Genomic DNA, 13,534 nt, shown 5'->3' with positions numbered 1-13,534 from the left:
ATGGTTGGTGAGTTTGAGCCCTGCATCCAACTCACTGCTGTTAGGCCAGAGCCTGCTTTGGATCCTGTGTCCCCTTCTCTCTGCCCCTCCGCTCCCCTTTCTCTCTCTCAGAAGTAAGTAAACTATTTTTTAAAAAAATTCCCAGAGTTATGGGGTGCCTGGGTGGCTCAGTCGGTTGAGCATCTGACTTTAGCTCAGGTCATGATCTCACGGTCTGTGAGTTCCAGCCCCGTGTCGGCCTGTTTGGCTCTGTTTGGTCAGTTTGGAACCTGGACCCTTCTTCGGATTCTGTCTCCCTCGCTCTCTGGCCCTCCCCCGCTCACGCTCGTCTCTCAAAATATGGATAAACATTAAAAAAAAAAAAAACAAAACAAAACTCCCAGAGTTAAACAGAGTGGTTTTTATTTTGAAATTTTTATTTTATTTGCTCCTACTATTGTTTTCCGGGGTCCTAATTAATTTTTAAGATTCATAAAAATTGGAGGTTGAAAAGGCTTTTGAAGTTATCTGGTCCACTACCACAGAGATGACTCTTACCCCTTTTCCATTGACATTTAAAACCAGGAGGTAAATACTATTTCCTGGACTAATCTAGTTTCTGGTGGAATAACAGCAAATACAACAAGAAGAAGCAAGGCCACGGGACTAAGTAGGGAAAGATGGACATCAGTGGGACGGGTACTGGGAGAGTATGAGGAGCATAGACTAAAGTGTACAGAGAAAACTGAGAAAAGGAAAGAAGGGATATGGAGGTACAGCAATTTGTCAATTCAGGCACTAACAGGGTTTAAGAGTCAACGTTCTGGGTTCTGGTAATTGTAAGATGCATGATTATAAGATACACTGCTTAACCTCTCTTGACTCGTGTTCTTTGAAACTCATAGTAGAGATTAAACGAGGTTAGGAGATGGACGATCTGTATACGAGAAAACTACTCAAGGAAATCGGAAGGGGAAAGAAAATAACAGATAAAGAGAGGGAGAGGGAAAGGGAGGGGAAGAGAAATGGGCAGTGAAACACGGAGGGGGGCTGGATAAAGGGGGAATTGCGGACAAGGCAGGTGAGAACTAAGGAAACCACAGTAACGACGCTGCTGTGGCTTCTGCGGTGACTGCTTCCATACAAGGAGCGTTGACAACTTGCCAGGTACCTTGTTAGAGCTTTACTTACATAATATCATGTTATCTTCACATCTCTGCGGGGTTAGTGTTAGTGCCATTTTATCGAAAAGTTATCCGAAGCATGGGGACGTTTTGTAACTTCCCTAAGGTCTTAAGCTGAGAGGTGGCCGAGAAGGGATTCGAACGTAGGTCTATCTACCTCCAAGGCCAGTGAGGTTAAAATTAATCTCTTAGGATTTCGAAACAGGGTTGGTGGGTCTAAGGAGGATTCTAGTCCCAGTTTTCCCAAGTTTTGACCTTAGTTCCATTTCTGCGGTCAAATCCCCACGCTCCGCGCCCTTTCTCCACTAACAGCGTCCAGTCTCCATGGAGATCGGCGTGGGGCGGGACTTCCTGCCTCACGCGCAAACACTTCCGTCTCGAGCCGGAAGCGCCTTGGCTACGAGACCCAGTCTCCCGCGTGGGTACTTACTGGGGAGTTTGAGTGGCGGGACTGCGGGGACCGTGAGTGTAAGTGGCTGGAACACCTGAGTCCGGCGCGGCCATGCTTACCCCTGCGTTCGACCTCAGCCAGGACCCCGACTTCCTTACCGTCGCCATCCGCGTGCCCTACGCCCGGGTCTCCGAGTTTGACGTCTACTTCGAGGGGGTCGACTTTAAGTTCTACGCCAAGCCGTACTTTCTCAGGCGAGTTCTCTGTGTCCGGTCCTGGAAAGAATGTATTTAGGGGATTGATTCGTTGATTGATCTTTCATCTCCCAGTTACTCTTGAGATAACTGTTTACCGAGGAAAGAAGAAAGAGCGAGGGATTTAATGATTGCCTTTTCCCGAGATTTCCGCGGCTTCTTTCGGTGCTGAGGAAATGACCTCGTCAGAAGTGCATTCCACGTGTTGTACAAGCTCATTCCGTTCTTAAACTTTGTTAAATCCCCACCGTAAAAAAGATTTCGAGCCATTATAAGACCTGGCGTTTGGGATCTTGTAACGTCTGCAGTTTCTGTCCTATCGCCCTAGTTCTCGTACCTTTTTACTGTTGTTACTGCCCTGCGTTGGTCCTCCTACCCTATCCCCTGCTCCAGGACGGTGCGCGCTGACTTCCCAACTGACCAGTCCTTTTGACTTTTATCAGTCGACCTTCTGCTTAAGAGTTGTGTCGACGCTTGGCGGGCCGCTCCCTACTTCCTGATATTCTCTCCTTTCTTTGCCCCCTTGACACCAAATTAACCTCGTTCTCCTACCTCTTCCTAACTTGTCTGATTTTGCCCTTTAGTTGCGGTTGTCGTGCGTTCGCAGTGAGGGCCCTTCATCACAACCTGTTTGCATTTTTTCCTTACAGAACCATAACAAAAGTAGCAACAGCTCCGTGGGCTCACTTTAACGCATAAAGGCGTGTTATGTGTATTTGTGTGTATTATCCCATTTGACCTGGGCAGCGAGCGCTCCTTGGAAATAGGCATTGATTGATATTAGCTTCTTTTTACAGAAGACACTGCGGATTTTTCTTCCTAAAACATTGTCAACCCCTTTCCCTTTACTGCTACATAAAATCCATTCCCCTAATCTTTCTAATTCAAGTGTAGCTGTAGCCTACCTTTTCTGCCCAAGTACTTTCCTAATAAACTTTGCTCTTGAGTCAAGCTGGTTCCTTCACTGGGTGGGAAACCGTTTTGCTCAGATTCCCATTAAGCCCTGACTTAACTTGCATATACTGCACTAGGCTGGGTTTTAGGTATTGGAGGTGTAGTGGTGTCTCATATAGTTTACATTCTAATGGGGAGAGAACAGCAATAAACGAACAAGTAAAGGTATGACTCCAAATTGTGATAAGTGCTCTGAAGGGAAGTGCACGGAAAGAAAATAAAGGGGATCCTGTTGAAATGTAAAGTGGCCCCAGGAAAGACTTTGAAGAAGTGATATTTAAGGCAGGACATGAAGAATGGGAAGTAGATGGTGATGGTGGTAGCAAACATTTAGTGAATTCTCACTTCAGGTTAATACTTTATGTGGATTATCTCATTTGATTTTAGGACAGTCCTACAACATAGTTTCTGTTGTTAACTCATGTCACAGATGAGGTATCAGAGGCTCAGAGAAAAGATGTTAAATGTGATAGGAATGTAAAATTAAACAAATACAATAACAGGAGTTTCAAGGTAAAAACCATTTTGCCTAAGTTTGGGAGTCTTGATGAAGCCCAAATAAGAGGTTATTTGTGAAATACTTTAAAGAGTATTCTTTACACCAATTCATCCATTCCTTGAGTAGCAGGGACTGGGGAGTTGGGCACACCTGGGTCTCAGCACGCTTAACAGTTCTGGCACTTACAGTAAATTATGCTGTCTCAGTTTCCTAATCTTTACAATGGGACTAATATTAGTGATCGTCTAGAGCTGATGTGAGGATTGATATAATGGATGCATAGTTTTTATTGCCGTGCCCATATGTTCAGTAAACAGTAGATATTTATTATAAGGGCCTATTGTTCTAGTTATCTGTTGTTGCATAACCAATCAAATGGTGTTTTAAAACAACAGTTATCTAACTCTCTTGCCCTGGTTGTACCTCAGGAATTTGGTAAGAGCCTGGCCAAGCTGTTCTGACTTGAGATCTTTAATTCAGTTGTAGTCATATATTGGCTGGACCTGGAACAATGAGGGCCAAAGCAGGTGGGGACTGGTGGAGTGGCTGGGGCACAGCCTCTCTCTTTGTGTACTCTCAGGACTCCCTGTGTGGTGTGTTTGCATGGTCTAATTTGATTCCTTTGTGGGGGGCGGGGGGAGTGGAGCTGAAAGTTGCAAAAGCCAAGTATTCCAGGGGACAAGGCAGGTTCATATCATTTATGACCTAACCTCAGAAATCACACTGTCATTTCTGTTCCATTTTATTAGCCCCAAGGCCACTCAGTTTAAACAACAACAACAACAAAAACCTAGTTAATTAATTTTTATTTTAATTCCAGTATATTTAATATACATTGTTATATTAGTTTCAGGTATACAATATAGTGATTGAGCAGTTTTGCATGTTACTTAGTGCTCATCATGATAAATGTGCTCTTAATCCCTTTCACCTATTTAATTCAGTTCCCCCCCCCCCCCCCCCCCCCCCCCGTAACCATCAGTTTGTTCTCTTTGGTTAAGAGTCTGTTTTTTGGTATGTCTCTTTTTTGTTTTCCCTTTGTTTTGTTTGTTAAATTACACATATGAGTGGAATATGGGATTTGTCTTTCTCTGACTTTGCTTAGCATTATACTCTAGATGCACCCATGTTGTTGGACATGGCAAGATTTCATTCTTTTCTATGGCTGCGTAATATTCCATTCTTCTATGGCTGAGCAAATATATATATATGTGTGTGTGTGTGTTTTATATATATGTATATACATATGTATATGTGTATACACGTACACACACACTGCAACTTATTCATTCATTTATCCATGGACATTTGCAAGCTCACTCAGTTTTAGGGGGAGGGGACATAGACCCCACAGTTGGCAGGAGTGATGTGAGATGGGCCATCTTTGAAAATACCGTTGGCTACAGTACAGCAGAGGTGAATAAAACCTCCTCGCTCCTCTGCTTGGGAAACTGAGAGTCTATCGGGGTGGCAGATCTGTGAACAAACAGGATTTCACTCTTATGCAGTAAGAATTTAACTCTATACTTATGAAGAATTTAGGAGAAGAACATTGGTATTAATAGCTTACATTTTTGGAATGCTTACCTACTTCACAGTAATAACCTCTTACTGCAGTAACTCTGGGGGAGATCTGTTATTTCTCACTTTTTACAGATGAAGTGTATGAGCTTCGAAGTTGATTAACTTATACAAAAAAAGTTGGAGAGATGGCGAATGGCAGAGCTGGAACTCAGTTCAGATTCTGAAAGTGAAGTTAGTGTTTGTAACCATTAAAACAAGCTAGTTTATCCATAAACGGACTTCTTCTCTTGGACTTAGAAATGATTTTGGTTTGGAAACTGCATTGTAGCTCCAGGAAGCGTTAAGATCAAAGTTAACTAGGTTGTGAAGCCCTGGGCCTTTGGGACCTGCCAAGTTTTGTTACTGTTGTTGTTGTTGTTGTTATTACAATGTTAGAATAGGAAGCATATGAATAGGAGATGTGGGAGGAAAGGAGCCTCACATTTTAAGTTTGGAATGGAATGGAGCTGGTCTCATATGTGGTACTCATGAGTGTAAATTATTGAGTTGATGTCAGGCAGCCATGAAAACTTTTTCACTAGAAAAGTGACACTCTGATTTCTATTTAATTTTTTAAAGTCTGTTTCAGTGTTTATTTATTTTTGAGAGAGAGAGAGAGAGAGAGAGAGAGAGCGCACGCGCGCGCGCGAGAGAGAGCGCCCAAGTTGGGGAGTGGCAGAGGGAGACACAGAATCCGTAGCAGGCTCCGGGCTTTGAGCTGTCAACACAGAATCTGATGCGGAGCTTGAACCCACAAACACTGAGATCATGACCTGAGCCGAAGTTGGGCACTTAAACCCACTGAGCCACCCAGGCGCCCCTGATTTCTATTTTAGAAAAATTCTTTTGGGACCTCTGTGGAAGACGCGACTGAACCAGAGTAAAACTGGAAACAGGGAAATCAGTTCATTTCCTTTACAGTGAAAGGGGGAAAATCCCTGTATAGTAATAATGAGAGTTGAGAAAAACTTTTGTTTTTTGCTTTTTTTTTTTTAAAGTATTAATTTGCCCCAAATAAACAATTGGTTTTGTTGTTTCTTTATTGTTTTCCATTTTAAAAATGCTTTTGGGAGGGAGGGGAGCCATTTAGTATACCTTTTTGGAGCCCCTGCTGTATCAGGCACCAGGTATGTTAATAACTCCCTTACTCATTAGGAAGACGAAAGTACTGTAGAAATAGTGATGACTAATATTTATTGTGGTTTTTCTTTTTAAGCATCGCTTTTATTGGTGACTAGGGAGTATTCAGACAGAAAGATGAGGCAGCTGTGATTTCTTTTATCTTAGCTAGGGAAGAAATGTAAGTTATTTAGTTTGCAAGATGTTAAAGAAATGCTGAAGAATTGCCTTTTAAAATGGTTGATAGGTTTCAGTGGTAAACGTACTATCATTGATGGTCACTTATACTCTGTAATTTAAGGACTTGATGTAACCTATTAAATCTGCAGATTAACCCTTCCTGGAAGAGTTGTAGAAAACGGAAGTGAACAGGGATCCTATGATGCGGATAAAGGTATTGCCTTTGGAATTTTGTTACTGTTTTTCTTTGGATTCTTCATGTTAGAATAAGTACATCATAATCTTTCAAGATACTATGGGGACCTTTAGATGTATTGCAAATGCACACTTCATTGTTTCTTAACGCCCCGTGCCTATTGCTCATGGATTTCTTGACAATTACAATGTCCTCAGTCCTGTAAAGTACTTCACAGTATTCTTTAATGTTACTTAAATACCCTGTTTCTGTTTCCTAGGTGTTTTATTTTCTACTTCTTCTACTTTGAATAAGAGTTTAAAAGTTAGATTATGTGGGGGGTGCCTGGGGGGCTCAGTTGGTTAAGCGACTGACTCTTGATTTCAGCTCAGATCATGATCTCACGGTTGGAGAGTTTGAGCCTCACGCCGGACTCTGTGCTAACAGAGCAGAGCATGCTTGGCATTCTCTTTTTCTCCCTCTCTCTCTGCCCCTCCCCCGCCCAATAATAAATAAACTTTTTAAAAAAGTTAGATTATATGAGAAAAGATGTGGATGATTTTTGGAAGCTGCAAATCAAATTTTTCTTGTATACTTTTTAAAGTTAATAACAGGTAAGTGAGAAACTGTTCAAAGGTGGCAATTAAAGGCCGACTGCATTTTCTTCTCATGATTGATAAGCCCTTCAGTTTAGCTAGTGTCGAAACCATTTATTTTCCTTTTGTAGATGCCTCTGGATTTTTCTTTATCAGTGAATCTGGAATAAGAATACCCTGTATAGTCTTGTGTAATTTATTAAGTGAATATTTCTTGAGCTCAGTAAACTAGGGTAAGAGAGGAAGGATGGCATGAAATTTAAATGACAAAGTTATAACCCATAATACAATGTAATTAATGTGATAACGAAATATGAAACTGCCTTTCTAGGTAGTAAATGTGCTTTTAATTGCAGGGAAGTTGCATACTGAAACAAATTTATTAAATTTCAAAAGTACCCAGGGATTTAGGAAGCTGTACCTGTGGGTTTGGATTGAGTTGTTTTTGATATATACTTGACTTTCATACAGCGTGGGTTTGAACTGTGCAGACCCACTTATATGCGGATTTTTTTTGATATGGTATTGTGTTGTAAATGTATTTTCCATACGATTTTTTTAAACAACATTTTTTCTTTTCTCTTTAGTGTAAGGGCACAGCATTTAATACATACGATATATAGAATATGTGTTAATCAACAGTTTATGTTATTGATACGGCTTCTAATCAACAGTAGACTATTCATAGTTAGCTTTTGGGGGAGTCAAAAGTTAAACAGATTTTTGACTGGGTGGGGGTTCACATCCCTAAGCTCCATTTTGTTCAAGGGTCAACTGTATTGAAATATGTTTAAGTGCAATGAAAAAGGTAAAAAATATTTTAAATTCACAGTAGTAAATAATGTAAGAAGTCTATGGGGTAGCCTCGATGAAGTGATAAACCTAGTCAGGGAAAGGAAAGAAGTGCATAGGTAGAATTTGAGTCTGTCTTAGACTTTGGGGATATGTCTCTTGAGATCTCAGATAACTTTTTAAGCTATAATTGCTTTAAGATTTTGTGAATTTTTGAAATTGCTGCTATTCATTGGATTAGATATCTTGATTTTTCTTTCCTAGTTCAGAAATAAATCTTATAAGTAGCTATGGGCTAATTCTAAGCTACTGCCTGCTCAGGTCATTGAGTTTTAGACGTTTTGGCTTGGACTTTTAATATTATCAGTAGGTTAAGGGGATACTGTTAAGACTAAAGCATTCTGCAGCTTTAGCAGATTAATTTCTTATACAGGTGACAGCTGAATCAGTGATTCTGAAAAACCCTATTTGAGCCTTTTTCTTTTTTTTCCAAGGTTTTTTTTTTAATATTTATTTTATTTTTGAGTGAGAAACAGAGCGGGAGCAGGGGAGGGGCAGAGAGAGAGGGAGACACAGAACCTGAAGTAGGCCCCAGGTTCTGAACTGTCAGCACAGAGCCCAATGTGGGGCTTGAACTCACGAACCGCGAGATCATGACCTGAGCTGAAGTCAGACACTTAACCTACTGAGCCACCCAGGGGCCCAAGCCTTTTTCTATCCTGATTTTTATTCACTGTATAACAAGGGCATAATTTTGGAGCCCTATGAAATAGGAATACATATTTCTTGAATGTATTTGTGTGAAGTCTTTGATTTTTTTTAATAGAGCTAAGTATAAAACAAATTTATCTTTAAGGAATTTTTACCATTCGATTGCCGAAAGAAACTCCTGGCCAGCATTTTGAGGGACTGAACATGTTAACCGCTCTTCTGGCACCAAGAAAATCCAGGACTGCCAAACCACTTGTGGAAGAAATAGGTATGTTTATTGTAGTTAAGAAGAAATAAAGATAAACAGAAAATTTGGAGTGCTTTGTGTTTCTGGGGGAAGAGGGATATAGCAAATAGGAAATGGGAGAAAATGCTTCAGGTGACAAGATAAGGACATCACAGGAAAATAAAACTAGCTCATTTGGTGACATATTTTTTCATTTATTATTTATTTATTTATTTATTAAACATTTATTTATCTTTGAGAAAGAGAGAGAGAGAACATGAGTGGGGGACGGCAGAGAGAGAGAGGGAAACACAGAATTCGAAGCAAGCTCCAGGCTTCAAGTTGTCAGCCAGAGCCCAACACAAAGTTCAGACTTGTGAACTGCAAGATCTATCATGACCTTAGCGGAAGTTGGACGCTTTACCAACTGAGTCACCCAGGTGCCCCGGTGACATATAATTTAAAGACAAAAAACACATTACTGACTCAGTGTGTCAGTCACATTTTTGGACCAGTTAAAACAGCATCTCTGTCTTTTGCAAAGTAATGGCCTCTTGAGCTTTGATCAAAAGTTTATAAATTCAATGAGTTACATAAAATGAATACCGCCTAGGTCAAGAAATGGAATGTTTCCAATACCCTGGAATCCTACCCTGTGCCTGCTCCTGGTCCCTTCTTCCTCCCTCCTCTGCGGTGTTACTGCTACCTTCAGTTTTGCCTGTTCTTGAATTGTGTATATAACTCAGGCAGTATGTGTTCTTTTTTGTATGGCTTCTTTCACTTAATATTCTTGTGAGGTTTTTCCATCTATAGCTGAGGTTTGTTTGCTTTCATTGCATTTACTATTTATACATCTGACTCTTGAGGGCCTTCGGATTGGTTCCTTTTTTGGGGGGGAAGCTATGAAAAATAGTGGGGTTGGGGCACCTAAGTGGCTCATTTGGTTAAACATCTGATGATGGCTCAGGTCATGATCTCACGATTCGTGGGTTGGAGCCCCACGTTGGGCTCTGTGCTGACAACTGGGAGCATGGAGCTTGCTTCAGATTCTGTGTCTCCTCCCTCTCTGCTCCTCCCCTGCTTGTTCCCGTGCCCTCTCCCTCTGTCTCTCAAAATTAGACGTTAAAATTTTACAAATAATGAGGTTATGTATATTCTTTTACATACCTTTCAGTGCATGTGGGCAGGCATTTTTTATACTTTTTCCCTTCCAAGTTGTACCTAGGAAACCCAGTACTTGAATAAATTAATATTTAACACATTCAGGTGCTTCTGAAGTTTCTGAGGGAGGAGTAGAAGCTGAGGATGAAGAGTTTGACTGGGAAATTGAACAGGTCCCCTATGAAGAGGTATCAGAAAGTGCTCTGAATCCACAGTACCACTATGGATTTGGAAATTTACGATCCGGAGTGTTTCAGCGGTTACAGGTACGGTTTCTTTCTAAAAGACCTTGTTGTATAGGGTTTTACCATTTTGATATTTTAATTTCAGTTCTGCTCCTACTTGGAGATCTTTAATGAAGATGATAGGAGGTGATGTATTCAGAGCACAAGTCACAGCTGCTTCTCTGTAGTGATTACACACGTTTGTTCCTTTCCATTGCATTGGTGGTTCTGCCCAGTCGCACTGTGCTTACAGATGTCAGATGTCCTGTTACTTTCTTTTTTCTCCACTTCATTCAGTATTCTAGACATGAAGTTTCCAAAACACAAAACGGAACTCCTCTTTCCTCATACTTAACTGCAAATCGTTGTGTTACACTTCTGAAAGATGAAAATGATTACATGATGTTTTATAAATATAAATGCGAGAGAATGTTCCCGGTGAGAATGAATTTGTGTCTTTTGATCGAATTGTTTAGTTCTTGGTGTACAGTGGGCACTTGTGTCTGTTTACTCTTGGTGGGGGTTGAATGTAATCTCTTGTTAGAACCCAATCGTTTGTCACTTAGGCTAAAAAGGAATGACATCAGTCTCTCTTCCTCAAAAAACATAGGAAATTCCGCTTTATTTTAGTTTATGGGGGGAGAATGAAATGGAGAGGAGAGATTTTGAACTATTTTGTACCTGTGTTGTTTTATAGAAAATGCCTCCCTAGAATGTTATATGATGGAAAGTATTTCTGAACCATTAGCTTGGAGTTTTGTTTCGTTTTGTTTTGTTTGAATTTTAAATGAAAGAAACCGTAACAGACAACTTTTTTTTTTTTTTTTTCAATCCCTATCTGGGCAGAGGACATGAAATCTCTTTAGACTGTACTTTATTATAGTAAGACATATTTGAATTTACTAAAGAAGGGTTTACCTATGTTTTAGTCCCACTTCTGCTGCTTAGATTTGGGGTGATAAGCCAGTTATTTGATCATAAACAAGTTTTGTCTCCTCTTTATCAAATAGGGATAAATTTACTCATCTACTTTGTAATAGCATTTAGAAAACTTAGGAGATGCTGCATTATAAAAACTCTTTGAAAAAGAATAGGATGCTAGAAAGACTTCTGTCTATGAAAAATATAAAATGCTCTCCAGACTCTTTAAAGAGAACAAAATTGGGATTTACTTGAGCAAATAATACTGATTAGATACTCCCTTCAATGCTTTTTTCCCTGAATTACGGTCTCTCCATAGTCTCTCTCCCCAGTCACATTTTCTGGTCATCTCTGAGGTAGTTAGAGTCCATTTTGTCTACAGCGCTAACTACAGTGAATGGACCTCACCTGTTTAGCTGAGAGCTACTTTGTGGTCCGTCACTTGGGGTTTACCTGTGTGAAGCTCTAAATGAATGCTAATACAAGTCAAGCAGGCCAAGTACAGATTGTACATTCAGATGGATCATCACTTCTGAGGCGAGGGAACTTGGTTTCTTGCTGCTGCCGTTGAGGGGAGAACCTTTCAAGGGATTTCTGCCAGGTTGCTGAGAAGATGCTGGAATGCCATAACGTAAGCCTAGGCCAAGTCCTTTAGGTCCCAAGTTCTTGTATCTGTTGGAAATGTTCAATAAGTAATTTAGATTTATTTTAAAAAATGTTATGAAATATTCTCTGTGTCTTTCTGAATGTCTTAGCTAAGGCACCAAATCTCTGGGCACCTATCACCCAGCTTTAAAAATAAATGTCAGCATAGTTAGAGCCCCTGATTACATCATTCTGTTTCCCCTCAGAAATGAAACACTGAATTTGATGTTCATGATTCTCGAGCCTTTAGCTTGATGATCTAAAATCATTAAAATGTTCAAATTTTAACTGAATGAGCATTGCTGTTCTAAGCTGTTTGAATGCATATTTTCTTCGACAGAGGAAAAAAAGAGAGCCATGGATGTGAACAAACCCTGAGGGGTGATGTAACTGGTAACTAGTGGTGCAGGCTTATAACCCATGTCTGTAGTAACGGGGTAACAGAAAGTTCTCAAAGTAAACATTTTTGTGTGTTTAGTTTTGTGACAAAACCTGATCTGAATCGATGTCTTTATTATTATTTTTTTTAACATTTATTTTTGAGTGGAGAGGGGGAACAGGAGGGGCAGAAAGAGGGAGACAGAGGATTGGAAGCAGAGTGTGCACCGTAAGCGCAGAGTCTGATGCAGGGGCTTGAACCCACGAGTTGTGAGATCATGAGCTGAGCCAAAGTCAAGTCGGCCCCTTAACCCACTGAGCCACCCAGGAGCCCCACCGATGTGAGTCTTTTATTAGTTTCTTAAATCCCGCTTAGTGTGGATATTAACAGATTTTGCCAGAGAAATAGTAATGCATTTGAATACAGGGTGCTGCCCCAGATTTAGCGGGGGTTAAATAAAATATGTAATGGGTGTGTACCAGTTAACTTTTCTAAATTCTTTAAAAAGTCTGAATGCTGAAGTTCACTCCTCTCTAGGGGGACTTGAGTAACAGGTACTGGACTACTACTGTCTGTGCATCAACAGCCAACAGCTACTGACTATGTCCCTGTGCCAGGCACTGTGTGGGGCTCTCGTGTGTATCTGTTCCATCCTGGCATCGTTGCTGTTACTTGTGCACCTTTTACCAGTGGACAAACCAGTAGATGTAGGTACTGGTTTTTCAAAATGATATACATATATTTTTTTATTGAATGATTTTTTTTTAATATAATTTATTGTCAAATTGGCTAACATACACTGCGTAAAGTGTGCTCTTGGTTTTGGGGGTAGATTCCCGTGACTCATCGCTTACGTACGACGCCCATTGCTCATCCCAACAAGTGCCCTCCTCAACGCCCATCACCCATTTTCTCCTCTCCTCCACCCTCCCCTCAAGATTATATGTTCTAATGAATAAAACTAGAAGTTTGTGGTATTCTTCATGACCATTAAGGAATGAAAACTTTCAAAAATCCTCTGTGAACCAAAGGACACCCTCTCTGGGGTATTAACGTAGGTGTGTTTTGTGCGATAGTGGCCCCCAAATCTCACATAATTGGTGTTCCTCGCAGAGTTGTTCTGCATTCATGACTGCTCTGTGTATGACACCACTACCCTGTGCTTAAAAACTGAGCGATCATTTGACTAAGGTTAGTGGTGTGGGTGTCTTTCTGCTAGTGAAGCAATGAGAAGAAGCTGGAATGATTACTGCCTGAATACCTTTGAGAACATCTCTTCTGTTTTCAAGTGATGGACTTAAGAAACGTCAGCATTTTCTCAAAGAATGTTTTCTCACAAGTTTAGACTTTCTCTCATTCTGCCTTTGGATGAGAAAATATCCATGAAGTTTTGTTGATGGCTCGTATTTTACTAGTTTTTCCACAGTCTCTTTTTTCCCCCCTTAAGTGAAAAATAGGTTTATTTTCTTTGATGATAAAAGCGATATATATTCATTATAAAAATATAACAAAGAAAGGAAACATCATTCGTAATTCCAAGACCCAGGTATCTGCTCTTAATCGAATAATTTAATCCTTCAT

The 13,534-nt window shown here is 40.4% G+C and overlaps 1 protein-coding gene across 2 annotated transcripts in view; it reads left to right on the top strand.

Moving 5' to 3' along the window:
* The first annotated feature begins 1,529 nt into the window (after positions 1 to 1,529).
* The window catches only part of SHQ1 (SHQ1, H/ACA ribonucleoprotein assembly factor), a 99,110-nt gene continuing 87,105 nt past the window's right edge, over positions 1,530 to 13,534 (top strand). Inside the window, exons 1-4 of one of the 2 annotated variants that reach the window (XM_003982422.6) lie at positions 1,530 to 1,808; positions 6,273 to 6,337; positions 8,543 to 8,665; positions 9,890 to 10,050. In XM_003982422.6, the coding sequence (XP_003982471.3) occupies positions 1,666 to 1,808; positions 6,273 to 6,337; positions 8,543 to 8,665; positions 9,890 to 10,050 (492 nt within the window). In that variant the 5' untranslated portion in view covers positions 1,530 to 1,665. Of the gene's footprint in view, positions 1,809 to 4,373; positions 5,017 to 6,272; positions 6,338 to 8,542; positions 8,666 to 9,889; positions 10,051 to 13,534 lie in introns of those variants that run through there. The other variant, XM_045051867.1, reaches the window with a different exon arrangement.

The sequence above is a fragment of the Felis catus genome, chromosome A2, assembly GCF_018350175.1.
Source record: "Felis catus isolate Fca126 chromosome A2, F.catus_Fca126_mat1.0, whole genome shotgun sequence".
Lineage (NCBI taxonomy): Eukaryota > Metazoa > Chordata > Mammalia > Carnivora > Felidae > Felis > Felis catus.
Note: the sequence above shows the minus strand (reverse complement) of the source record. Positions and strands in the feature narration are given on the sequence as shown.